A 27637-nucleotide genomic window follows, 5' to 3' on the forward strand; every position below is an offset into this window, starting at 1 on the left:
TACTTATAAAGAAAATGTTTAATTCATTACACCAAGAACTTATTTATAGACATAAATTCTTTCCTGTTAAGAACGTACTTATCCATTTCTATTTTCTTGAATTTAGATATACTGGATACTTGAAAACTGTTCCTTCCTGGATTGATGAGTGGGGGTTTAATTACAAGTCACTCACGATAGATATGAGCAGCAGGAGGGGATAAAAAAACGGTCTAATACCAGACGTCCTATGGGATCTAGACTCACCAGGAATCGAACCACCAGCTTGCTTTGGTCTTTCTTCCTAAAATAGAATAGAAGCAAACAATAAGAATATGGAAAATTTGATATAAAACGTGTCATACAGCAAAACGTCATTATAACGTCATGTTGTTTTTTTGTAGCAACATAACACGCTTCTGTGTTGTTGATGTTATGTATATAATGTCGTTGTTTGTAGCAACAAAACACCCTGTGTTGTTTATGTCAGGTATATCATGTCGTTGTTTGTTAGCAACATAACAACCTTTCTGTGTTGTTGATGTTAGGCATATCATGTGTTTGTTTGTAACAACATGACATCCCTTTTGTATTGTTAATGTCAACCTGCGTGGTAAGTACTGTCCAACTGAGAGAAGACAGGACGTTATATATCAACCCAGGTGGTAAGTACTGTCCAACTGAGAGAAGACAGGACGTTATATATCAACCCAGGTGGTAAGTACTGTCCAACTGAGAGAAGACAGGATGTTACATATCAACCCATGTGGTAAGTACTGTCCAAATAAGAGAAGACAGGATGTTATATCAACCAGGATGGTATGTACTGTCAAACTGAAAGAAGGTAGGAGGTTATATCAACCCGGATGGTAAGTACTGGCCAACTGAAAGAAGTCAGTATGTTATATCAACCCGGATGATAAGTACTGTCCAACTGAAAGAAGGCAGTATGTTACATATCAACCCAGGTGGTAAGTACTGTCCAAATAAGAGAAGACAGGATGTTATATCAACCAGGATGGTATGTACTGTCAAACTGAAAGAAGGTAGGAGGTTATATCAACCCGGATGGTAAGTACTGGCCAACTGAAAGAAGTCAGTATGTTATATCAACCCGGATGATAAGTACTGTCCAACTGAAAGAAGGCAGTATATTATATCAACCCAGATGGTAAGTACTGTCCAACTGAAAGAAGGTAGGAGGTTATATCAACCCGGATGGTAAGTACTGGCCAACTGAAAGAAGGCAGTATGTTATATCAACCCGGAAGATAAGTACTGTCCAACTGAAAGAAGGCAGTATATTATATCAACCCAGATGGTAAGTACTGTCCAACTGAGAGAATACGGGATGTTATATCAACCCGGATGGTAAGTACTGGCCAACTGAAAGAAGGCAGTATGTTATATCAACCCGGATGGTAAGTACTGGCCAACTGAAAGAAGGCAGTATGTTATATCAACCCGGATGGTAAGTACTGTCCAACTGAAAGAAGGCAGTATGTTATATCAACCCGGATGATAAGTACTGTCCAACTGAAAGAAGGCAGTATAATATATCAACCCAGATGGTAAGTACTGTCCAACTGAAAGAAGGCAGGATGTTATATCAACCCGGATGGTAAGTACTGTCCAACTGAGAGAAGGCAGTATGTTATAACAACCCGGATGGTAAGTACTGTCCAACTGAGAGAATACGGGATGTTATATCAACCCGGATGGTAAGTACTATCTAACTGAGAGAATACGGGATGTTGATCTTTTCCCATAACTACAAGTCAACTGTTCTAGTTCTTATGTAAACTTCTGTCAGATACAAAAACCACTCTTCTTCCGTTACTGAAAGTTGGTCTAAACGTCTTGGACGAAAATCTTTATTATTAAGAAATCTCCTTTGAAAGCTGAGCCTGCTAAGTTAATATTTGAATTTGATAGTGTTACTGTCATGGCTGTTTGCTAACTATTTCTGACTACAGTAATTACAAATACCATAAAATCTATACAAAGAGGAGAATAGAAAAAACAACAAACATTTCAGTACTGTATTTTAAAGAGATAAAATTTATATGTAAATCAACAGAACCAGAACAGATGTTAAACGTATTTTCCTTGCATTTAACACTCGTTCACCAACTGTGTTTTATCACCTCATGGTTGTTTTTAAATTTCGCGCAAAGCTACACGAGGGCTGTCTACGCTAGCCGTCCCTAACTTAGCAGTGTAAGACTAGAGGGATGGCAGCTAGTCATCACCACTCTTGGGCTACTCTCCTACCAACGAATAGTGGGATTGACCACCACTTTATAACGTCCCCACAGCTGAAAGGGCGAGCATGTTTGGTGAGACCGGGATTCGAACCGGCAACCCTCGGATTACGAGTCGAACGCCTTCACCCACCTGGCCATGCCGGTCCTATTACCTCATTTGTCAACGCGCCCATTAAGCCAAAACAGTAAGCTGGTCGGTCAATAAAACAGGTCAATGTATTTAAATTGGAAAATGAAAACCACGAGGTCAGAAGTTGCCCAAATTAAAATAAATTGATATGTGCGGAAGAAAATATTTTCAATGTATCGTACCACCTCCTTCTTCACGACCCCCGGTGGTTCGGCGGTAAATTTAAAGGCTTACGTCGTTAGAATTCGTGGTTTGATCCCTTCGAAAAACATAAACACGGATAGTACTTAGTTCAGCCTTGCATTGAACAATCAACTGTTTTCTTCCCTGTTATCTGATCTGTGTATCTATTTTATCTTTGTAAGTTTTGCATTACGGTTACTTACCCGATGTGACCCACTGCTCTCCTCCGTTCTTGGTTCCTTAAACTACGTGCCCTATTCCGAGCTACGACCACGCCCAGTCTATTCTAATTCACATTTTATGTTTCACTTAAATTTCTAGGACAGGCGAAAATAGTTTCGGATCTTAATATTTTCGTCAGCTCTCGCCTTGTATATTGTTAACTCTCGTTTTACAGCACAGTTTATTCAAATAAATTACATTATAGTTGTTGTAAACAGGCTCCATATGCTGTGGGTAGAAGTCCTGTTATTCAAAGCTGGTGTAAAAATATTACAAGCACGTGCTCAAACCAACGCAATTGTATCAGGCCTTGATTCGTGTTGCGCCCCTTGTGATTTTTTACACACCCCTTGAGGCGTTAAAAATGAGTTCAGTAACTCAGAATGTTTTAGTTCGAATTATAAATGACACAATGTTTGATTGACAGTCCGATAACGCCACCTATCAGCCATACAACGTCTAAAAATTTCTTTCATTTAAAGTATCTTATCGTTGACGCCAAGTAATTAATTTTTTACAAATGCAAAACTTTCAAACAACTGTTAATGGTACAAGAACATATCGAGGAACCGTACTACTGCAATACCAAAATTAATGTTTAAGCGCAGAATTGCACAGTGAGCTATTTGTGCTGCGTGTGGTCCTCGCAGGAATCTAATCCCGATTTGTTTATTGCTGTCAAAAGCCCATAAAACTCGTCGATAAGTCCTCGAGAGAGACAACAAACTTTGTCTTAGGTTTTCTGATACATTAAACAATAGATAATGGCGTTGTAATGGTTACCGGTTATTACTTCCTCTTGTATTTTGTATCTCTTTCAGAACCACTGAACGAAACTTCATGGTTACCTGTTATTACTTCTTGTATTTTGTTTCTCTTTCAGAACCACTCAACGAAACATCATGGTTACCTGTTATTACTTCCTCTTGTATTTTTTTCTCTTTCAGAACCACTCAACGAAACATCATGGTTACCTGTTATTATTTCTTGTATTTTTTATCTCTTTCAAAACCACTCAACGGAAAATGGTGGTTACCAATAACTTCATAATTTAAAGGGGTTTTTTAATAGAATTAGGCAAATTTTGATAGTTTTACCAAACCAAGAAAACTTAAATCTTCGATACTAGTTCAATCTTGATTTATAATAACTAAAAGATTCGAACGTTGATATAGATACACCAGGCTAGTATTTAGGCTAATTTCATAGTGTTCACATTTTCCCTATTAAATGCTTAAAAGGTTTTTCATTTTGATTTTCTCTTTTCTTATTTTCATCTTTCGAAGTTCTACTCAAATAAGTGGTTGGGTCTAACAAAGCAAAATGCATATTTTATCTTTATGTTTCTTGGTCTTAAGATTTTGGCCAGCAGTGTATAAAGGAAAATGTTTATACCTATACTGATTAATAACCTAACATCCAACTGCAACGCTCCCTACAATCCCGTACCAGTTTATACTCTCATCCCTAAGACGTGTGCCTGGCAGCGGTCAGTTACAAACTCTCTTTGTTAACTTGAAGATGGCCTTAGACGGTCGAAACGTTGTTTTGTACTTTATTTTAATTAAAACACAACCTCGTGATGAAATACAAACATTAATACTGGAAATTTCAGCGCTCAAGCTCTTGCAGTTTCGAGATCCTACGAATGTGTCTGTTGATTATTAAAACCAAATGTTTACGATAAACTGTCTCGTTCTTCTCACACTTCACAGTAATGAATATTAAATAACATCATAACATTGCTTGAAGTAGGTCCAGCAAATGTTGTACATATTTGTCCAAATTTTTGTGCCAATGTAAAACAACGGAGAGTTAAGAAAAGTTATTCCAATAATTTTTTCAGTATCACAATAAATAACATTTGGGACACCCTTTACATTCTCTTTAACAGGAAATATAAATTTACCGCACAAAGTTGCAAATAAACAACAAAAAATTTAACGAGCAATGGAAGGGAGGTGGAATTGTGCGTGACGTTTCATGGAACAGTCGGACTAAAGTTGTAGAATTCAGTAAGAATTTAGTTCGATACGATATAAAAAAAATCTAAAATTCTATTTCTTTAAAGAATCGTAAATAATGTTGTTATATTATATTTTGTTGTTATTGTTTCACATATTTAATATGCCCTTTCTCATTTTACGTTTTGCCAACCGATGGTCTACGGTTTTGATACCCATGGAGTACACAACACCTTTCTGCAACATTTCCAAATTTGTTACAAAAAACTCGGGTACAGAAAGTCACTATACCCTACTTTCATTTTCTTTATTTGTCTTGACCAAGTAAAATATCTAAAAAAAATACTTAAGTTACTTTTTTAAATTATTGGTTATTTATATTTATTATAAATTATTATTTATTTATTATTTAGCATAAACAAAATTTTACATTGTTCCCTTAGTTTATCAGTTTAATAATAACCTAAATATAGTAATGCGGTCAAGATAGATATAAATTTAACCACAGTGTAACAAGTAAAACTTTTACCACATTATTTATTAAAATATTTAATATATCTACCTCTAATCTTATTATTCCTAATTTAACTTTATATTTATTAAGTTATAATGATTATTCTGCATAATTCGCTTAGTACATAAATTTAGGGCAAACTTAAGCCTAATCGTTTGGCCTCGCAATGCAAGGTACCACTACTAAGTTTCCGGCCGAGTATCGTTAAAACGAGCGTGCACTATTTATATTCTTTAATGACTAATGTTTCGGTTATTATTTCATATATTAAGGATTTCCCATTGTTATCTTAATTTATGGGTTTCCTAAACATTACAATTAATGTAGTTGGAATGATATACTTAATGATGTGCTCTCTGCTAAATATATTATTTCAGTTCTGATCACGTGGATAATGTCCTCTGATCGGATATTATCTACTTTAATAACACATATTAACAAACAACTTACTTCGTGTATCCTGTCACTCAACTAATCATGATTATATTATTGATAGGGAGTTATGAATAATACAGCTTATGTTATCCAAAATGTTCAACGTCAGCTAATATTAGAATATTGAACCTTAATCATACACCCATGTACTTTATATGTTCTATTGAAAGAGAAACCGAAGAAAAGTAATTCTGCATTAAAAGTAATCATGAAGAAAAATAACTGTGTATTATTTACTAGGAAAGAGACTGGACATACATCGTATCATGTACTGTGAAAGAAACAGTATCAGAACGAATAGTTAGAGTTATTTAAACCGTCTATATTGAACCTGTTAACGTAATGTAAATAAGAATATAGATTGTTTCCACTCACTGACACGGAATTAAAGGTATTTTTTGTTCCACGACGCCCTGTTTTGTTAGAATATGAGTAGATATAAAACGCCATTTGTGTCTGTGAGTGAGGGCCACTTTTGGTGCTAGTGTGCATTTCTTACTAGATGATTTTCTTGTTTTTTGAAGGTCACCAATCGGAATAATGGGCCTCGCTGACCTTGACTTCCTGAAGTGTCCACTTAACAGTTCTGATGGTTCTTGAAACCCGTCACTTTCGTCGAAAAAAACTGATGAGACATTGAAACTTTCTCCCGAAAGTTCTGTTAACACAGATATTATGGTGTCTCTGTCGTAAGAAAATAAAATAGCATTGAGGCTTTAACCTTAAGCACTAATAGCAACAAAGTTACTAAGTAACATAAATACGAAAATGATTTATTAATTATCTGTGACAGTCAGCTTACTTAGTAATATAAATACGATATAATAAGAAAATGGTTTATTAATTATCTGTGACAGTCAGCTTACTTAGTAATATAAATACGATATAATAAGAAAATGGTTTATTAATTATCTGTACTCTTACAGGCTTCTAAGTAGTTAAAATATTATATTATAAGAAAAGAGTTTATTAACCATACGTTACAGCCAGGTTACTAAGTAATATAATATGACATAATAAGAAAAGTGTTTGTTAATCATCTCTAACATCCAGGTTAACCTGCTGTGTAACATTAATACGATTTAATAAAAATAATGACAGTAATGAGTTGTTTTTGTTTGTTCTCTCATGTACTGCTGGCTACACGTCTTGTTCTTTCAATTCTGTTTACTGATTTAAGATTTTTCTGCCATTTTTACAATCAGGGCTTATTTACATATCTCAGAGAAAACTTCACCATGTCCTGAAGTTAATTTAAATTCAAGTACAAGTTCATTTTATTTTCTTTGTTGTCTTTTTTTTTTTACATACAGTTAATATCATTTATCTTAGACTTTAAATTTTTCTAAGTGAAATGAAATTAATGAATACTGTTCCAATGTTTTAACTTACCTTTTTCTAATTTGCTAAAACGTAATTTGCTATAATGCATCATTATTTTTCACTTTTATGGCCCACCAGCAGAGCGATAAATCTGCAGGATTTAAACACTAAAAATGATGTTTCGATAAATCGTGAGCACCGCAATAGTTTTGTTTGATAGGACAGCTGGCGCCATCTAAAGCTGAGAGTTAAGACTAAAAGCAGATTTTATACCTTGTTTTTCATATTTAATAACATTAAATTAGCTAAATTTTGATTATCTAAATTTGTCATAATTATTCTTAACTGTGTTAAGTTCCTCAAAAAGTGTTGTTTACAACGCGATTCAAAACCACATACAGAACCAACATATCGAAAAGAACACAACCGTTTCTCTCGTAATTATTTTATAAAACTATTTAACTTACACATTTTTAGCTTTTATGTAGATCTTACTAACCAAAACTAGAGAAAATTTGATTTCTAAAAAACTGTTTTCATGACAATAAAAATACTTGCAACACAAACTCGATTTCAATATCACAAATCATACCTTTCCAGTCTGTTATTTCTCTTAACTCACTAATATCTGTATTTAGATATAGGTGTAGGTATTTGAGCTCACTAATATCTGTATTTATAACAGTGACATTATAATAATGCATATTAACACAAACATAATGATAACACATATTAACACAAACATATATTAACATATATTTAATAATAACATATTAACACAAACCAGGACATTGTTTATGCTTACGTTGGATAGTTGCTCACGTATTCACAATACGTTAACCCAGGTTTTGCACAAGCTGGTCTCTGGCCTGGAGGAGCAGGAATAAAACGATTCCTGGTTTCGTTATCACCAGAAACATTCACACACTTGCTAAGTGGACTGAGCATACTGCAGACCGCTAGGAGGAGCTCTACCCTTGCGCGAAAGACATTCATCCTTCTTGAGGTTGATTTCTATCGAAAAAGTAGACAAGACAAGTAACAAAATTTTTACTTTTTCTTGTTCCTTGGCAGAAAGTGTTATTTCCCAATTGCTTATTCGTAAAGTAAATGGAAAAGACCTATTTTTTTCTTCAAACTTTGCTTTTGTGACCTGGATAAGGAAATTTTCAAATTTAACCATTTTCCAAAACATTCCAGGTGGATTCGGTGCTGAGTAGCTGATAGAGAATTTTGTCGAACTGACAAGAACTTTCTTGAATGTTGTAGAACATACAAGAATTTTCAAGAGTGTTGTAGAACTTACAAAAATTTTCTAAAACGAGAATTTTTTAGAACTTTCCATAGTAATATATATACATGGGCTCACCACTTCAGTTTAGTTCTAGCTGTCTAAGTGAACACATAGAACCTATCTGATTTTATCAGAGATGGCATCAAGAAGCTGCAAGGATTCTTCAGTCGCATTCTGTTACGTATGTGGCCAATTTATCAAGACAAGAGCGAAAAAGTACTCTATTACAGCATCTGCTAAAATGTGAGAAGCCTATAAGGCATATTTCGGCATGCCTGTCAGGGATCAAGACAAACTTTGGGCACTTCATTTTACCTGCGAGTACTGCAAAAAAACTCTTAGAAGGTAAGACGGACAATTTTTGCTTGCTTGAGTAGCAAGATTTTATATTGTACAAATTTTAGACCTTTTAAAATTTAAATATCTTTCGGTGCACCTCAAAGAGGAATACAACAGTGTCAAGACCTTGCTAGAAGCCTTGAAGTATGATGAGTATGGCTGGGAGGTTATCGGAGACTTAAAATGGTGGCATTCCTGATGGGTCTCCAAGGAGGTTTTACCAAGTTTCTCTGTTATGTTTGTCTTAAAGACAGCATCCCTGCAGTACACTACAACAGGAATCACTGGCCATAATGGACCGAATTCTCTGTGAGGAGGCACAATGTCAAGTGTGAGCCACTAGTGGACCTCCAGAAGGTGTTGTTCCCACCATTGCACATAAAACTGGGTCTTATGAAACAATTTGTCACAGCTCTTGATAAGGAGTCTGTAGCCTTCAAGACTTCTTCCCTAAGCTGTCTGAGGCAAAGGTCAAAGTTGGTGTCTTCGTAGGACCACAAATAAAGAAGATCCTAGAGTACACAGAATTCTCCAAGAAGCTCAGTAAGAAGATAAAAAAGGTTGGGGCAGCTTTGTCGCAGTGGTTTGGGGCTTCTTGGGCAATCACAAGGCCGAAAATTATGTGGAACGGTTGAGGCTCTGGTGAAGAACTACGGCAAAATGGATGTCCCTGAAAGTCCATATTCTTGACGCTCATCTTGATAAATTTAAGGAGAACATGGGAGCATACTCAGAGGAGCAAGGCGAGCGCTTCCCCCAAGATATACTGGACTTTGAACGCCGCTACCAAGGAGCGTATAAGGAAAACACGATGGGAGACCATATTTGGGTGAAGGTGATTTACATTAAAGTCGGAAATCTCGAAAGACTACTCACTTCTAAACATTTTTGTATAACTTTAGTGTAAACACATGTAAATCTTGATTCATATGTTGTTTTATTCAGACCTTATGTAAATGAAAATGTGCAAATTTGCCTGTTTTTATATAGAAAATAGGTTAATTTCTAAATTTCATTATCCAGGTCACAAAAGCAAAGTTTGAAGAGAATAATGGCCATTTTCTGTACTTTTACAACATAAGCAATTAAGAAATAACACATACTATCCAGGAACAAAAGTTGTGTTACATAATGTAATCAGCTAGTTTTGTTACCTAGAGACACCTTACAATCATTACTTCCTAAACCAATAAATGAACTACACTCGTTAAACTTAGGCTAATCACCAACAAACCATGTTTGTTTGTTTGTTTTGAATTTGGCTGAAAGCTACATGAGGGCTACCTGCGCTAACCGCTCCTAATTTAGCAGTGTAAGACTAGAGGAAAGGCCACCAGTCATCGCCACCAACCACCAATTCTTGAGCTACTCTTTTACTAACGAATAGTGGAATTGGCCATCACTTTATAAAGCCTCCACGGCTGAAAGGGCAGGCATGCTTGGTGTGACGGGAATTCGAACCCGCAGATCGCAAGTCGATCGCTTTGACTGCTAAAGAGTAGTATACAATAAAACAATTTGGTTCTAATTCTGGTACCATCTAACGAGTTTATAAAGAGATGATTGTCCGGTTAAACCAATAGTGTGTGGCATGGGGACATATTTCTATAAACTGGTTAAGTTGTTAAGGCCAATAACTGCAAATGGGTACATTACATACACCAGTTTATTCAAGAAATTTAAAAAAAAACAACTGAATTTTAGTTTTGATGTAGTTTCCCTTCATATCAACATGCCTTTAGAAGACGTCCTGACATAGCCATGTGGTTGAGGAACTCGCCTCGTAATCCGAGGGTCGCGGGTTCGAATCCCCGTCACACCGAACATGCCTGCCCTTTCAACCGTCGTGGCGTTGTAATGTGACGGTCAATCCCACTATTCCTTTGTGAAAGAGTAGCCCATGAATTGGCGGTGGGTGGTGATAACTACGGGTAGCTGCCTTCCCTCTAGTCTCACACTGCTAAATTAGGGACGGCTAGCGCAAATAGCCCTTTATATTTATGCGAAATTCAAAAGCAAACAATTGTCGGTGTTGTTAAGATGTGTTTATATCAATGAGTATTAAATCTCTGAAAGTAGTCACGATATTTGGAAACAAAATCTTAAACAATTATGAATATAGAATATGTTTATTTTTTACGAAATATTCGAGTAATAAAATGTGTGGTTTGAAGTGAAATTTCACAGAAAAGGAATACATTTCATTAAAATGGGTTTGGAACCGAGCTACGTGACTGCTGTCTATATAACGCCAAGTCTGTTGATACATCTTTACAATAATCCTCCAGCTAAGTTTCCATTGCAAAAGGCGTTCTCGTAAGATTTTCATGTCCAAAGCACATCACGCCTCCCTGATATGTTTCAATAATCCATCTACTGCAATATTTGTCAAGATTTTTTGTCCGCGATCCACTTCACCGAGGCAAAGACCCTATGAACCACTTACCTATCCTACCCTACCTCTAATGATTCGTATTGTCTCAAGCATGGCATTGCCCACCAGTGGTTTTCATTTTGGACCAGCCTACATACCACCAGTAGTCAGCTAACCCCACTTTAAAAATCACTGATCTCGTGTACTAGAAGAACAGCTTTCAAGCACACGTCTAACAACGCAATCACACAAATCCATAGCGACTTAACCTCTATATCTTTGCATGCAACAGTATGAATACCGTTTCATGCTTTAGTTGACTGACATAGAAGATAGTTAAATGGGAGGTACAATTGGAAGCCTTATCTTTGTAACCTTATATCATATCGGTTTGTTTTTTTTTACTATGTTGTGTACTATTGCCTGTGAAATGAGGATAACATTTGCCTTCAATCTTTGTGTTAGCAGGTTCTCACCTGTTACACTCTGGTTATCACTTGTTGGAAGTCTCTTTTTTGATGGTCCTGGTTTCACAAGTTGGTCGATAGCCTTTTTTTTTTCCAATGCCATTAACAACTTTGAAGTTCTAAATACTCAATTTGAACGCACCTTCAAGAATTGAGTGTAAGAATATTTGAATCCGAAGAGATTACTACATATCTTTCACAAAAACGAACGATTTTCGTTGGTTTCACTCTAGCAGCCAAACACCAAGTGACATTAACATAGAGAACTGACAGTTTCCATTCCAACTAGAATTGTGACTGTGATTGTAATGTAGCTTACTGATTCGAAATAGTTTTAATAAACGTACTCAACTACAAATAATAATACTGACAGGAAAGAAACAAAATTGTTGTTTGTTAAACAAAACGACGTTACAAGTATCAAACTATTAATGTTATACATATGCAGTTCATATATTTCAACATTGATAGACGGCATGTAAAATGAATAAACAATTATGAGTTACATAACCTTATGCATTTATAGTGGATAAACAATTCTATGTCACATAACCCGATACATTTAAAGTGGATAAACAATTCTATGTTACATAACGTGATACATTTAAAATGGATGTTTGTGTGTTTTTCTTATACCAAAGCCACATCGGGCTCAGCCCACCGAGGGGAATCGAACCCCTGATTTTAGCGTTGTAAATCCGGAGACATACCGCTGTACTAGCGGAGGGCCATTTAAACCGCATAAACAATTATAAGTTACATAACCTTATGCATTGATAGTGAATAAACAATTATAAGTTATGTAACCTGATGCATTTAAAGTGGGTAAACTATTAGAAGTTACATAAGCTTATGCATGTAAGGTGGGTAAGCAATTATAAGTTACATAACCTGATGCATGTAAACTGGGTAAACAAATATAAATCTACATAATATGATATAATCAAAGAAAACAAACAACGTTAAATCTACATCTTACTGACTTGTAAATAATTTATCCTAATTTTCTAAAAACGATTATAGAAAAATGGAAAGTGTGGCTGGGCAAAAATGTAAAATTTAACAACAAAAGGTAAACTAAAAAGTTATAAAAATGAAATCAAAGAATAAATTTCAGTGAAACAAAGCCCAACCTAATTTATTACCTTTTTGAGATTTGAGAAGCTTTTGTTTTGCTTTGCTGGAATACAGAGTCTTTCTGGACCCGTTTCATTCTTCAATAGATACTCGCATCTTGTGTAACGTGTTTTAAATAGCATGCATTTTTCACGAGAACCAGTTTGTGGCTCTGACATTTTGGTCAAACTTCCGTTTCGAAATCAGAAGTGTAAGAGACACTTAAAATGTAATTCATTTAAAACTATTTTCATTAGGTTGATACAATTTATTGGTCGTTTAATATTTGACAAATGATTTGAAATTACATGTCAAAAATTACTGTTTCAATATTGTTTTATCGATAACATTGTTAGATTAAAGTTTTAAACTTTTGCCGTGATACAAGAATCTCTCTCTATCTAATGTAATGCGTAAATACCATGAGATTAGGCCTAGAATGTTACCGTAACTTTTTGTTTAAAAATCTCACTGAAACTCGGTGAAATATTTTTTTATGTAGACCTGTGAAAAACAGTCAAAAAGATGTTTGTATAAAGTTTTGTGTACTTTAGAACAAATCCACATTTGACTATCAGCTGTATCGAACCCCGAATTTTAGCTTTGTAAATCATTAAATTTACCACTCAACTACTGTTTTTTTGGGGGAAGGCACAAATTAAGCAATAAAGAACGAAAGAAGACAAATAACCAGGACTTTCAAGGACTTCTAACTTTTCCCTGAGAGATGTTAAGTTAACCACTGATTTTTTCCAATTAAAAAAGGCATATCGAAAAGAAAGGCTTACATCAAAGACCAATTCTTTCCCTTGGAGATTTTAAGGTGTTAAAAGCCTGAAGATAAAATTTGTTAAATTAATACACTTCCAAAAATTCCATTTCTAAACTTTCTTTCGTTACATCATGACTCAAGATGACCAAGTCTCCTTAACAGGTTTCGGTTCCTAGTGTAAGTAACATATTTTGGTTCCTAGTGTAATTAAAAACTGTGAAATGTAATAAATGTAAAATTTGTATTGGAAATTCCCGATCCTGGAGAGAACCATATTTCTCAACACAAAAATTCATAATGTTACCGTAATATGTCGCTAGTATAGCTGTATTCATGGCCGTGTGATGTCGCTGATATACTGGATAAATCATGTATAGCATAAATGAATCTTTACGTTTCAGCGAAAATGCTTCGAGAAACAGTTTAGTGAATTAACCAGAATCAGGAATTACACTGGCATTACACGTAGGTCTGGTTGGATTGGCGATTATTTTGATAAATTAATTTGTAAGGCCTTGGGATCAAAGTGAGACATTAGTCCTAGTTGGCTTTCGTTAAGTGCACGAGTCAAAACTTGGTATCACGCTCACAGTAATGGTTGGTGTAGACCAAGTTGAAATTAAATTACTGTGTAACAAGCTGCCAATTCTAAGTTTACACTCGGATGAAAGGAAGCTTAAGCTAGTTGAATGTAATACGTAGGAACGTTCGTACAAGAAAGTTTGTTAAAGTTTAATTTTTAATGCGATTTTTCTGGTATATCAATAGTGTTATTTCTTAGTAAATGCATGACTCACTTGTAAAACCAAATAATGCAGTTGAAAGCATGATAAAAACATTCCTTTTGTTTATATATTATTTTAAAATATATTTATAATGATCGCACCAGTGATCGAAATGTTTCTGTTCTAAAAACTAATTTTACAAAATATTTCTCTTATCTCGTGTAAAACACTTAGATGTTGGTACAACCAATAGCAACAACAACCTTCAAAACGTTGTCATGACAACTGTTCCTCATAACATACGTATGTATTCACCTCTCGGTGACAGTGCACTACTAAAAGTCAAAATCAGACACCTTAAGATTAATGACGTCTCCACAGCAACTCGGTTACTGGAGACGTGAATATGAAAATCCTGTACAAAAACATAACTGAGACTCAACGGATACCTCACTAAACAATTATTTTTACTGTAAGACAAATTACTATAAATATTACTGTGGAAGTTTACTTCCTTTTTATTTATTGTTAAAAAGTTATCTCATTATGCCTGCCGGAGAGATGGAGCCCCAGATTTTAGTGGTATAATCCCTCAAGCATGTCTCTGAGCCACGGAGAGAGGAGTTATAGTGAACTTTCATTCTATTATCTCTGTGCCAAATTAATACTTGTCGAACCGACTTTAATTTTTCACTAGCTTTTAGGTCAGCACAAATTGTAAAGAAATACGAAGAAAAAGTGGATAAATGTAGCGTTTCTTTGCTCTAGAACAAAATAAAGTTCAGAGGGCGTTCTTTTAACTAATAACAACCCAATGAGTCATTACCTTCTTTCAGATCGCGTTGCTCAATCTGAAAAGTTTTGCCGTTGTTTCTAATTTAGTGTTTTCTCTCTGGGCGTAGCCTTCCAACTATGGCCCGGTATGGTTAGGTAGCTAGTGCGCTCGACCTGTAATCTGAGAGTCATGGATTCGAATCCCCGTCAAACCAAACATGCTCGCCCTTTCAGCCTTGGTAGCGTTATAATGTGACGGTCAATTCCACTGTCGTTGGTAAAAGAGTAGCCCAAAAGTTGGTTTTGGGGGGCGATAAATAGCTGCCTTAATTCTAGTCTTACACTTCTAAATTATGGACGACTAGCGCAGATAGTCTTCGTGTAGCTTTGCGCGAAATTTAAACAAACAATCAAATACTGCTTCTTTGTATTTCCACTTTATAAAGTAAGTACTTATATATAATTCGTTATTATTAACCTGAACGGCACTTCACATGGCACAGAGGTCATACGGTTAGACCAAAGATCCAGCACAGCCATCCTTGATTTGGGTCATAAGAAGGGCGACCAATCAGCAGCATCCGCCCCTTTCGCCTCTGCTCTTAATCAAATAACATAATTAAATTTCATTCTTACAAAGCACCCGAGGCCTGGCCTGGCATGGCCTGGCCTGGTGGTTAAGACGCTTGACTCGTAATCTGAGGGTCGCGAGTTCGAACCCCCATTATACCAAACATGTTTGGCCTTTCAGCCGTGGGGGCGTTGTAATGTAACGGTCAGTTCCACTATTCATTGGTAAAAGAGTAGCCCAAGATTTGGCGGTGGATAATGACGACTAGCTGCCTTCCCTCTAGTCTTACATAGCTACATTATGGACGGCAAGCACAGCTAGCCCTCGTGTAGCTTTGCACGAAATTTAAAAAGCAAATAAAGCACCCACAACCAGAAGTATGAGGCACGGCAAGCGGCATATCGCGGATTCGAACCTTGAGTTTTTCGATTGCCATCTAGGCACACTAAACACAAAGCCATCCCCAACTCGTCATGATGTACTCCTCTTGCAAGTGAGGCATGCATGATATGGTTACCATAGAAACCATTTTCAACACTTTGATACCATAGTTGCGCTACAAGAGTTACAGTTAAATCTCAATGTCCCATCAGACAAGAGTGGCCCAGCAGTTGTCGGTGGGTGCTTCCTTCCTAAAACGAAAAGAAACTAACTGCTAACGCATAAACAAACGCGGTAAAACCGAATTCACGACAGTATTTGCCAAACAAAATTAAATACTGATAGTTAAACTAGAATTGTACCTTTTTAAGATTTTAAGAAAATGTTTTGAACTTTGCGTTGGTGAACCATAATTTATCCTTGAGGGTCAAAGCAACATTTGTCGTGAAGCTGACCAGTCCGTTAGTATATCAAGGTATTTAGAAGTATTTCTGGCCATATTGTATTGTTTCTTCACAGTGGCAACGCTAACAGAATACCATTATGCTTGATTTTACATTCGAAAGGTTGGTGCTTAGAAAATAAACAAGCAAAATGTTGTGTTTTTCCTCTAGACTGTTGCGTGTCAACAAAGCTTAAAACACGCGATTTACACCTGGATCTCTGTAAATGTTTAAATCAATTTTAAGAAAGAAACCTATCAGTGCTGCAGTTGTTCAACCACGTAATGTTTATTATATCCAATATTCTATAAAACTGTAACATGTTTACTATATATGATAATCTGTAAAACTGAAATATGTGTATTATATCTAATATTCTGTAAAACAGTAATATGTGTATTATATCTAATATTCTGTAAAACAGTAATGTGTGTATTATATCTAATATTCTGTAAAACTGAAATGTGTGTATTATATCTAATATTCTGTAAAACTGAAATGTGTGTATTATATCTAATATTCTGTAAAACTGAAATGTGTGTATTATATCTAATATTCTGTAAAACTGAAATGTGTGTATTATATCTAATATTCTGTAAAACAGTAATATGTGTATTATATCTAATATTCTGTAAAACAGTAATATGTGTATTATATCCAATATTCTATAAAACAGTAATATGTGTATTATATCCAATATTCTATAAAACAGTAATATGTGTATTATATCTAATATTCTGTAAAACAGTAATTTGTGTATTATATCTAATATTATAAAAAACAGTAATATGTGTATTATATCTAATATTCTGTAAAACAGTAATGTGTGTATTATATCCAATATTCTGTAAAACAATAATGTGTGTATTATATCTAATATTATGAAAAACAGTAATATGTGTATTATATCTAATATTCTATAAAACAGTAATGTGTGTATTATATCCAATATTCTGTAAAACTGAAATGTGTATTATATCCAATATTCTGTAAAACAGTAATATGTGTATTACATCCAATATTCTGTAAAACTGAAATATGTGTATTATATCCAATATTCTATAAAACAGTAATTTGTGTATTATATCTAATATTATGAAAAACAGTAATTTGTGTATTATATCTAATATTCTGTAAAACAGTAATTTGTGTATTATATCTAATATTCTGTAAAACAGTAATTTGTGTATTATATCTAATATTCTGTAAAACAGTAATATATGTATTATATCTAATATTCTGTAAAACAGTAATATATGTATTATATCTAATATTCTGTAAAACAGTAATATATGTATTATATCTAATATTCTGTAAAACAGTAATATATGTATTATATCTAATATTCTGTAAAACAGTAATATGTGTATTATATCTAATATTCTGTAAAACAGTAATACATGTATTATATCTAATATTCTATAAAACAGTAATGTGTGTATTATATCTAATATTCTGTAAAACAGTAATATGTGTATTATATCTAATATTCTGTAAAACAGTAATATGTGTATTATATCTAATATTCTGTAAAACAGTAATATGTGTATTATATCTAATATTCTGTAAAACAGTAATATGTGTATTATATCTAATATTCTATAAAACAGTAATATGTGTATTATATCTAATATTCTATAAAACAGTAATATATGTATTATATCTAATATTCTGTAAAACAGTAATATATGTATTATATCTAATATTCTGTAAAACAGTAATATATGTATAATATCTAATATTCTGTAAAACAGTAATGTGTGTATTATATCTAATATTCTGTAAAACAGTAATATGTGTATTATATCTAATATTCTGTAAAACAGTAATATGTGTATTATATCTAATATTCTGTAAAACAGTAATATGTGTATTATATCTAATATTCTGTAAAACAGTAATATGTGTATTATATCTAATATTCTGTAAAACAGTAATATGTGTATTATATCTAATATTCTGTAAAACAGTAATATGTGTATTATATCTAATATTCTGTAAAACAGTAATATGTGTATTATATCTAATATTCTGTAAAACAGTAATATGTGTATTATATCTAATATTCTGTAAAACAGTAATATGTGTATTATATCTAATATTCTGTAAAACAGTAATATGTGTATTATATCTAATATTCTGTAAAACAGTAATATGTGTATTATATCTAATATTCTGTAAAACTGAAATATGTGTATTATATCTAATATTCTGTAAAACAGTAACGTGTATTATATCTAATATTCTATGTGTATTATATCTAATATTCTGTATGTGTAATATCTAATATTCTGTAAAACAGTATGTGTATTATATCTAATATTCTGTAAAACAGTAATATGTGTATTATATCTAATATTCTGTAAAACAGTAATATGTGTATTATATCTAATATTCTGTAAAACAGTAATATGTGTATTATATCTAATATTCTGTAAAACAGTAATATGTGTATTATATCTAATATTCTGTAAAACAGTAATATGTGTATTATATCTAATATTCTGTAAAACAGTAATATGTGTATTATATATAATATTCTGTAAAACAGTAATATGTGTATTATATATAATATTCTGTAAAACAGTAATATGTGTATTATATATAATATTCTGTAAGACAATAATATGTGTATTATATCCAATATTCTGTAAATATTCATAAATTATTTCACATTTAGCTTTGTGATAATACAAATAAAGTGTTTATTAATGTGGTTATCCAATTAATTAAATTGATACGTGTATTTGTGTGATTATTCAGTTAACAAAGCTAATCAGTTTAGTCTTATTATTTTCCAATTAATAGAATTATTTTGTAAAAAGTCATTAGTTAATTTAATAGTGTGATTACCGTTTTATTTAAAACACTTCTATTTAATCTTGTCTTATAGTGATTTGTGAAGAAATAACGACATGGTCTAGTTCTGACAGCACGTGGTTACGTTCTGTTAAATCAACCAAATGTTTTTGTTTGTTTGTCTTTTAGCACAAAACTACACGATGGGTTATCTTAACCATTCCTATTAGGGGATACTGAAACTCAGTTTTAGGGTTACGAGTATTTAGACTTCACGCTGAGCACTTGGAAGGGGGAATTGAGCTTTATGGACTTGGTTTGAATTTGATGGATAAAACTTTTGTTTGTTTTAAAGCAAAGCCACATTGAGCTGTTTTTTATGTCCACCACTGGGACTCATACCCTTCAAGTTAGCGTTTTAAGTCCGTAAACTTACAGCTGTCCCACCGAAACACAGTTCCTGACTGCGATTGGTTATTTTATTTTTGTGTCAGCCAATGAAGTCACTTCGTGGAATAGCAAGACATGAAAACGACTAGTGGCTAAAAGTATTCCACTAAGAAACGTACGTACTTATTATAACCATAACTGGTTGATCAATTTAACCCATCCACACAACATGATGTTGCTAGTGGCAGAACAATTGGAATTTTACGTTGTAACAAAGTATATTGAACACAAGTCTAAGAATATTGAAATGCCGCTTCACAGACCATTGGTTAGACTCCATTTGGTGAATTGTGTTCAGTATTTGGCTTATTACCTTAGAAGGGACTTTTAACTGTTTCTTTTGAATTTTGCGCTAGTCGACTCTAATTTAGCAGTGATAGACAAGAGGGAAACCATCTAGTCAAACACAGTACATCGCCATCTTTTGGGATACTCTATTATTAAGAAACAGCGAGACTGAGAGTCACATGCTAACGCCCTCACGGCTGAAAGAACAATCTTGTTCAGTGAAAGGGATTCGAATCTGGGACCTACAGATTGCAAGTCGAGCACCATAACCATCAGACTTTGTTATTGATGGGTTAAGAATTAGTTCTCTTGAAAAAGGACAGCAAGAAGGGATCTGATTGAAGCGTAAAAGGTTGCTTACAGTATTTATGTATAAACGTATTGAAGCGTAAAAGGTTGCTTACAGTACTTATATACAATGAATGGCGGGAACAGAAAGACTATAGAACACAATGTTGAAATGGTCAGTATCATACTCAACTCATAATTGTCTTTGGGAGGAGTTGCTTTCAGATGTGGTTAATGCAGTTAATATAACGGAGTTTTCCTCCATTCAGAGGCACAGCGGCAAAGCTGCAGACTTACAACGCTAGAAACCGGGTTTCGATACCCATAATGGGCATAGCACAGATAGCCCATTGTGTAGCTTTGTGCTTAACTACAAACAAAGGAAATCTAAAGCTAAGTTTGATAAATATTTAAATGATAAGGTTTGGCTACTGTGGATGGGACAGCCTATATGAGCGAATAGGTCATCCATAGATTATATGTATAAACACGACGTTATTATTCAGAATAAAGTGTGAAAGTTTAAGCTCCGGCATAGCTAGTTGGTCAGGGGGGCTCAACTCGCAATCTTAGGGTCGCGGGCTAGAATCCCCATCACACTAAACATGTTCGCCCTTTCAACCATGAAAGCGTTATAATTTGACGGTCGATCCTCTATTTGTTGGTAAAGGAATAGCCCAAGAGTTGGTGGTGGGTGGTGATGACTAGCTGCCTTCCCTCTAGGCTTACACTGTTAAATTAGGGGCAGCTAGCGCAGATAGCCCTCGTGTAGCTTTGTGCAAAATTCGAAACTTAGAAAGAAATGAAAGTTTATGAATCTCTTTACCGTCTTCTCTCTTTTGTTGTCCCGGCATGGCCAGGTGAGTTAAGACACTCGACTAGTAATCTGAGGGTCGCAGGTTCGAATTCCCGTAGCCCCCAACATGATTCCCCTTTCAACCGTGGGGGCGTTATAATGTTACGGGCAATTCCACTACTCGTTGGTAAAAGAGTAGCGCAAGAGTTGGTGGTGGGCGGTGATGACTAGCTTTAGTCTTACACTGCTAAATGAAGGACGGCTGGCGCAGACAACCCTCATGTAGCTTAGCGCGAAATTAAAAACAAAACCAAACCTCTTTTATGTTATAGTATTTCTTCAGGTTACTTGAGAGGAAAATGTCTTAAGCACACTCTCATTTAACGTGTTTCAAGTTATTCTACAGTCTCAAAAAATGAGGCTTTGAATGTCTTTATCATCACTAATTTCAGTGAATAAAATCGTTTTCAAATTCCTCTTTCAAACAGTAGCGTTTCACGTAGTAAGTAGGGATGAGTCACACCAACCAATTTATGAAACAAAATGGAAGAGATAAACGTGATTGGCTGGTTTTTAACCAACTTCCTTGTCTTATTTTCCTCAACGTATCTTATTTGTTCTTCAAATCGTGGTAACAACAGCTGGATACTGTACTGACAAGGTCATTCCCCAAGTGTACTGTTCACGGTCGTAGAATATTTAATAAAGCTCTGGTAACATAGAATATAAAAGGAAAAGAAATGTTTGGGAGACAAAACAAGAAATTAGCACTGTTCTGTACTTGACGCTTCTCGGGCTTCCTACAAGAAATTAGCACTGTTCTGTACTTGACGCTTCTCGGGCTTCCTACAAGGGAATTACAACTTATGACAAGAATACTGTATAATTAATATTATTCAAACACGTGTTAGCTATTGTTGTTGAAAGACAAATATCTTAGTTACCCGCCAGTTTAATCTTATCTTGTAGACGTTTACGTCGAACGATATACAAGGTTGATTTCTATTGGCTAAGTTACGTATGTCGAAACACAAGTGATACGATATCTGTGCTTTTTTTTAGTTTAGGAATGGAGTTAGTAAAAGAACAGATAAACACTAGACTTTCCACATCATAGACTAAAGTATCGGGAGAAACATACAAATGTTTCACTTTTGTTGAGATAGAACCACTGACACTGTTTCCTTGTTACTTGTTATGTCACTCATACGTCACTAACCTATTGTAGAAATATATTATCGCACTAACTCTGGATCAGAATCTGATCGATGTGTGCGACCTTGGAGGGTCAGGTTCTATTCAGATCCCTTTCTGTACTATTGTATATTTAACTACCAAATGGTGTAGTGGTATAAATTAGAGCTTGGACACTTTGTAAAATATTAAGTTGAAACTGGTTCTATTTCCCTCTTCAGGGTCATATCCATGAATAGAGTAGTTATAGCTATTACTGGTATTTCATTACTTCTATTCATTTGTTCTTTTAGATTCACAAACAATTCCATAATTAAATACACATGTGATACCTAATTCTAAGGTATACCTTATGGTCCAGTGCTGGTGGATTTTTTTTTTTGTAGTAAAAACCCGCGACCCTCAGATTACGAGTCCAGTTGCCCCAGCAACCTGGCTATGTCAGACTAAAAACAGTCGAGGGATAATAACCATCCTCAAGAGTAACAGTAACTAAACATACAATAATTAATCCCGAATTCATAAAATTTCTTTGTTTCATGAAAATACGCGAATTCAAATCACAAAATACGGTGTATTTGATTTTTTTTTATCTGGCCCGTAAAAAAGCTACACGTTGCCTATCTGCGCTAGCCGTCCTTAATTAAGCAGTGTAAGATTGAAGGGAAGGCAGCTAGTCATCACTATCTACCACCAACTCTTGAGCTACTCTTTTACCAACGAATAGTGTGGTTGACCATCACATTATAACGCTCCTACGGCTGAAGGGGCGAACATGTCTGGTGTGACGGGGATTCGAACTTGCGACCCTCAGAGTAGGAGTGATGTGCTCTAACCACGTGGCCATGCCAGGCCATGTAGACGTTTAATACCGTAATAATAATAATAGATCTTGAATTGAAGTTAGCCCTAGATTACTGAGTAAAAACACTGGAAAGGAACAAACCGAGATGAACTTAAAGTGTTTTTAAAACTTTGCTATTCTAGTTGTTAAGTAACGGACTTTATTCGCAGTCTTATGTATTCTAAAAGGTCATTAAAACACTTAGAAAGACTTCTGGTTGTTCAGTATAAAGCAAGATAGTCACGTGACCGAGGTCTTTTTTTGAAACAATTATTATGGAGTATTTCAAAAGTTTACACAATACGTTCTTAAATCTTTTATTGTGCACCTACGTGCGCGCGTAAAAATTTGTAATCTTGATCCGACAGAAGACGCGGATACCTTGGTCTAGTTATTTTCTGTAATCATCTCCGGTATCTGAACTGGAAGATGGCGCCATGTTAGTGTTAGAGTACGTACGCAGGAAATCTCTAACGAATAAATCCGGTTGCGAGAATGTAATCAATGGTTTTAATCAGCCAAAACTTGGATTGTCTATTAGAGGTCACAGTTTGTTACAAATGGGCTTGTTACACATCGTTAGAGTTTGTTTGCAATTAAGCAAAAAGCTATACAATAAGTTATATGTTCTTTGTCCCTACGGCTATCGAAACCTGGTATCTGGTATTACACATCCGCAGACGTACCACTGTGACACGGAAGGCTTTGTTAGATATAATGTGTGATATAATAGATCATGTTTACATAGTTATAACACAACTTCTAATTGTATTTAACGATTTTCTACTCAATCTGTTGAAACATTAGGGTTTTAGGGGTTTGAGATAGTTGCATGACGCCCGTAGAATTATCTTGTATTTCATGCTAAATGCACTTTGCACACTGTGCTTATCATCTCGTGAGTTAATACCACCTTTCAAACACCTACAAAAAAAAAAATACATAAGTGGTTTGTTTGTTTGTTTGTTTTGAATTTCTCGCAAAGCTACATTAGGGCTATCTGATTGGCTATTTTCCTCTTTTTTTTTTTTTTTGCGGAAAGCTATACAAAGACAACCTGTGCTAGCAGTCCCTAATTTAACAGTATTCTGTACATTTAAAAGCTTCAACACACTGTTTTCCATGTTAGCAATGTGAAAATGCTCAAAGTCTGGATGAGAAAATAGTCTCTGGATTGGTTATTTCCTAGTTAATTTCTAATTGGTTTCCACCCTCAAATAAATAAATAAAAAAGTTGTAGCATTATATTTGAATAAACACGAAAATACCTATATAATAATCAAATTTGTGGAACCACTATAAATACGACTCTGAAACATCACTATACCTGATGGCCGTAAATCCCGTTACGTACGTAAGGAGACAAAAGGAGAGAGAAGTTAACCTAATGTTCCTATGGTTACAAAACTTTATATCAACGTTCTTGACAGTTATAAACCTAACGTTTCTATGGTTACTTCACTTCAAAGGTTGTAAACTAAATAAATAACAACCGCTGTTAACTGTTTACACCTTCTGTTACTTATGAAATTTATTTAATTGTATCTCTTTCATTTTTTTATAAAATAGAAATAAATTTCCTACGGTTTAGATACAAAAGTTTGATTTGAATTTCGCGCAAAGCTGCATAAGGACTATCTGCGCTAGCCATCCCTAATTTAGCAGTGTAAGACTAGATGGAAGTCAGCTAGTCATCACCACCTACCGCAAACTCTTGGGCTACTCTTTTACCAACAAATAGCGAAATTGACCATAACAATATAACGCCCCTACGGCTGAAAAGGCATGTTTGGTGTGACGGGGATTCGACCCGCGATTCTCAGATTGTAATTCGAACAACCCTAACCACCTGGCCATGCTGGGGCTAGAGATAAGAAAAAAAAAATCAAATAAATATGTCTTCGAACAGGCTTATAAGAAATATAGTATCAGTAAAATAACACTGTTTTACTAGCAGTCTTTGGGCAATTTTGTAACATTCGTAAAAGGTTATATCATTTCAGTTTCTCTATTTTATACTGTGCGAAAAACATACCTGAAGAAGTGTATTGCCCGAAATGTTATGTCGGAACAGTATGGATGGGTGGGGTGCTCATCTTGTTCTGCAAGTTATTGTTGTAGGTCAAACCTCTATAATAACCCAGAGAGTGGAACCAATAGTCCACTTGCATTAAAATATGTATCTCTGTAGTTAACTTCTGGGTGTTTGACCTACAATATTTTTCTTATAATCTCTTTCAACAACCACTACGTGTAACTTCCTACACGGTTTTATACCACACGGAGTAGGCCTATTTCATGAGCTCATATTATAATATTCTTCATTTTGGTGTCCAAACAATTTTAAGGGTACACTACATTTTGTTTCCGTATGTTATTAAAAAACACAATTTCATAAAGTTTACAGTAATATATATATATATATATATACTTGCACCTTTTGCAAATATATGCATTTATAATCAGAAAATATTATCGTAATATATTACGTACTTATATTGTTTGTTTTTGAATTTCGCGAGCTATTCGAAGCCTATATGCGTTAGCCGTCCCTAATTTAGCAGTGTAAGACTAGAGGGAAGGCAGCTAGTCATCACCACCCACCGCCAACTGTTCGGATACTCTATTACCAACGAATAGTAGGATTGACCGTCATATTATAACGCCTCCACGGCTGAAAAGGCGAGCATGTTTGGTGCGACGGGGATTCGAAACCGCGACCCTCAGATTACGAATCGCACACCTTAACTCTCCTGGCCATGCCGGGCTGCCTACTTATATAATGACTGAAAAAAACGGCCCGGCATGGCCAGGTGGTTAAGGTACTCGGCTCGCAATCTGAGGGTCGCGAGTTCGAATCCCCGTCACACCAAACATGCTCGTTCTTTCAGCCATGGGGGCGTTATAATTTGCGGTCAATCCCACTATTCTTTGGTAAAAGAGTAGCCCAAGAGTTGGCGGTGGGTGGGGATGACTATCTGCCTTCCCTCTAATCATACACTATTAAATTATGAACAGCTGGCACAGATAGCCATCGTGTAGATTTTTGCGAAATTCCAAACAGATCATAAAAAAATTAGGAGAAAGACGAAATCTGCGGGAGTATGACGTCACTTCCTGTCATGATTAACTCGTTTAAAATATTTATTCATCGAATTTCTTGTACTCATTAACTCTTATATTACGTATAAAACCATATTTTTAGTTCTGACAAATCCGTCCGTTCTCATCTACCTACAGATACAATTCGTTTGATGACGCTATAAAAGTAAAATAAATTTGAGTAACACGCCAGGAAATACCTCCTTAGTGACGAAACATTGAACATATTTTTACTTTAAGACAGCGTGATTGTTTTACAATTTGTAATAAAATAATATAATAAAATATTAATCACTGTTCGAATGTCTCAAACATGAAATTTCAATAGCAGAATAAAATTACAAAATCATACATAAAAATAACCTGCGATTTCAACATGAAATTTTCACATCTGTAAACATGATTTTTTTATTTTATCAAATGCTCTTTCGCCATAACCTTCAAACGGTTTAGTAAAACAACATTTCTAGCCGATGCCGGCTAATCCGGTTCACCTAAGTGGGCCAACGGCAATTCTGTGGACTTGTAACCCTATAAATCATAGTTCGATTCCCAGCAGTGATTTGTTTTGAATTTCGCGCAAAGCTATCTGCGTTAGCCGTCCCTAATTTAGCAGTGTAAGACTAGAGGGAAGGCACCTAGTCATCAAAACCCACCGCCAACTCCTGGGCTACTCTTTTACCAACGAATAGTGGGATTGGCCGAGACATTATAACGCCCCCACGTCTGAAAGGGCGAGCATGTTTGGTGCGACCGGGATTCGAACCCGCGACCCTTGGTTTAGTAGTCGAACGCCTTAACACACTTGGCCAAGCCGGGCTCCCCAGCAATGGTCACAGAAAATAACCACATATGGCTTTTCTTTAAAACAAACAAGTTTCTATTAGAAACAATTGCATGCACCGAGCTAGATAGTTACGCATTTACTACGCGCGCGTAGTTTCGAAAGAGAAAAAAATGAAGCGTTGGCTGTATCAAGATTTTAACAGACTTGGACTGTCGGCTGTGAAGACATGACTGTTCTAACCTCAACGATAGAAGGAAATTTCTTTCTTTTTTTTAATGTATACAACAAAAAATTGCTTAACCATCAATTTCTAAAATAAATCTTTCTTCTTCAATAAAAATTTGTAGTCTCCACATATTTTAACTATGTTATTCAATTATTTTCGTATTTTATTAACGTTTGAAGCACACCTGTCCGTATTAGAAATAAAATATTTCTTAACTCACTCATATTGAAAACTAACAATCAATACCTACTTACCTCTTTCTAAACAACTTCTCGCGAGGAACGTCTCTTAGTAAAACTTTAAAAGAGTACAGAATGTTATATGGTGTTGGTTGAATTCCTATTAGCACGAGGTCGTCCTCGAACGGCTCGGTGGGAAATCCCAGTTTTCAGTGAATTAGCGTTCACCGTAGACAGTTACACAGCAAAAAACAAATATTCACGATTACAGCCACGTGCATAATTAACCACAATTTGAAATTACAATAAAAATCACACTTTAATTTCTTTCCAACTCTCCAGTAACACAATCCCAGTTCACAGTATGTCGTAGAAAAACAAAAATTATTTCAGTGTCTCTTATTATTCAAC

General features: G+C 34.8%; 1 protein-coding gene across 4 annotated transcripts; it reads right to left on the reverse strand.

The window, feature by feature from the left end:
• Window positions 1–27637, reverse strand: LOC143256213 (uncharacterized). Of its 4 annotated transcripts, none has more exons than XM_076513103.1 (4): window positions 27302–27637; window positions 7823–8031; window positions 6250–6378; window positions 1–283 (listed from the first exon to the last, which is right to left on the reverse strand). In XM_076513103.1, exons 2-4 carry the CDS (start codon window positions 8011–8013, stop codon window positions 172–174), a joined length of 432 nt encoding a protein of 143 aa, XP_076369218.1. In that variant the 5' UTR covers window positions 8014–8031; window positions 27302–27637; the 3' UTR covers window positions 1–171. The 4 variants fall into 4 exon arrangements, with proteins under 4 accessions (XP_076369218.1, XP_076369217.1, XP_076369219.1 ...); XM_076513102.1 differs by having other exon boundaries at window positions 6074–6378; window positions 27302–27633; XM_076513104.1 differs by having other exon boundaries at window positions 6194–6378; window positions 27302–27632.

Source organism: Tachypleus tridentatus, chromosome 7, assembly GCF_004210375.1.
Source record: "Tachypleus tridentatus isolate NWPU-2018 chromosome 7, ASM421037v1, whole genome shotgun sequence".
NCBI lineage: Eukaryota > Metazoa > Arthropoda > Merostomata > Xiphosura > Limulidae > Tachypleus > Tachypleus tridentatus.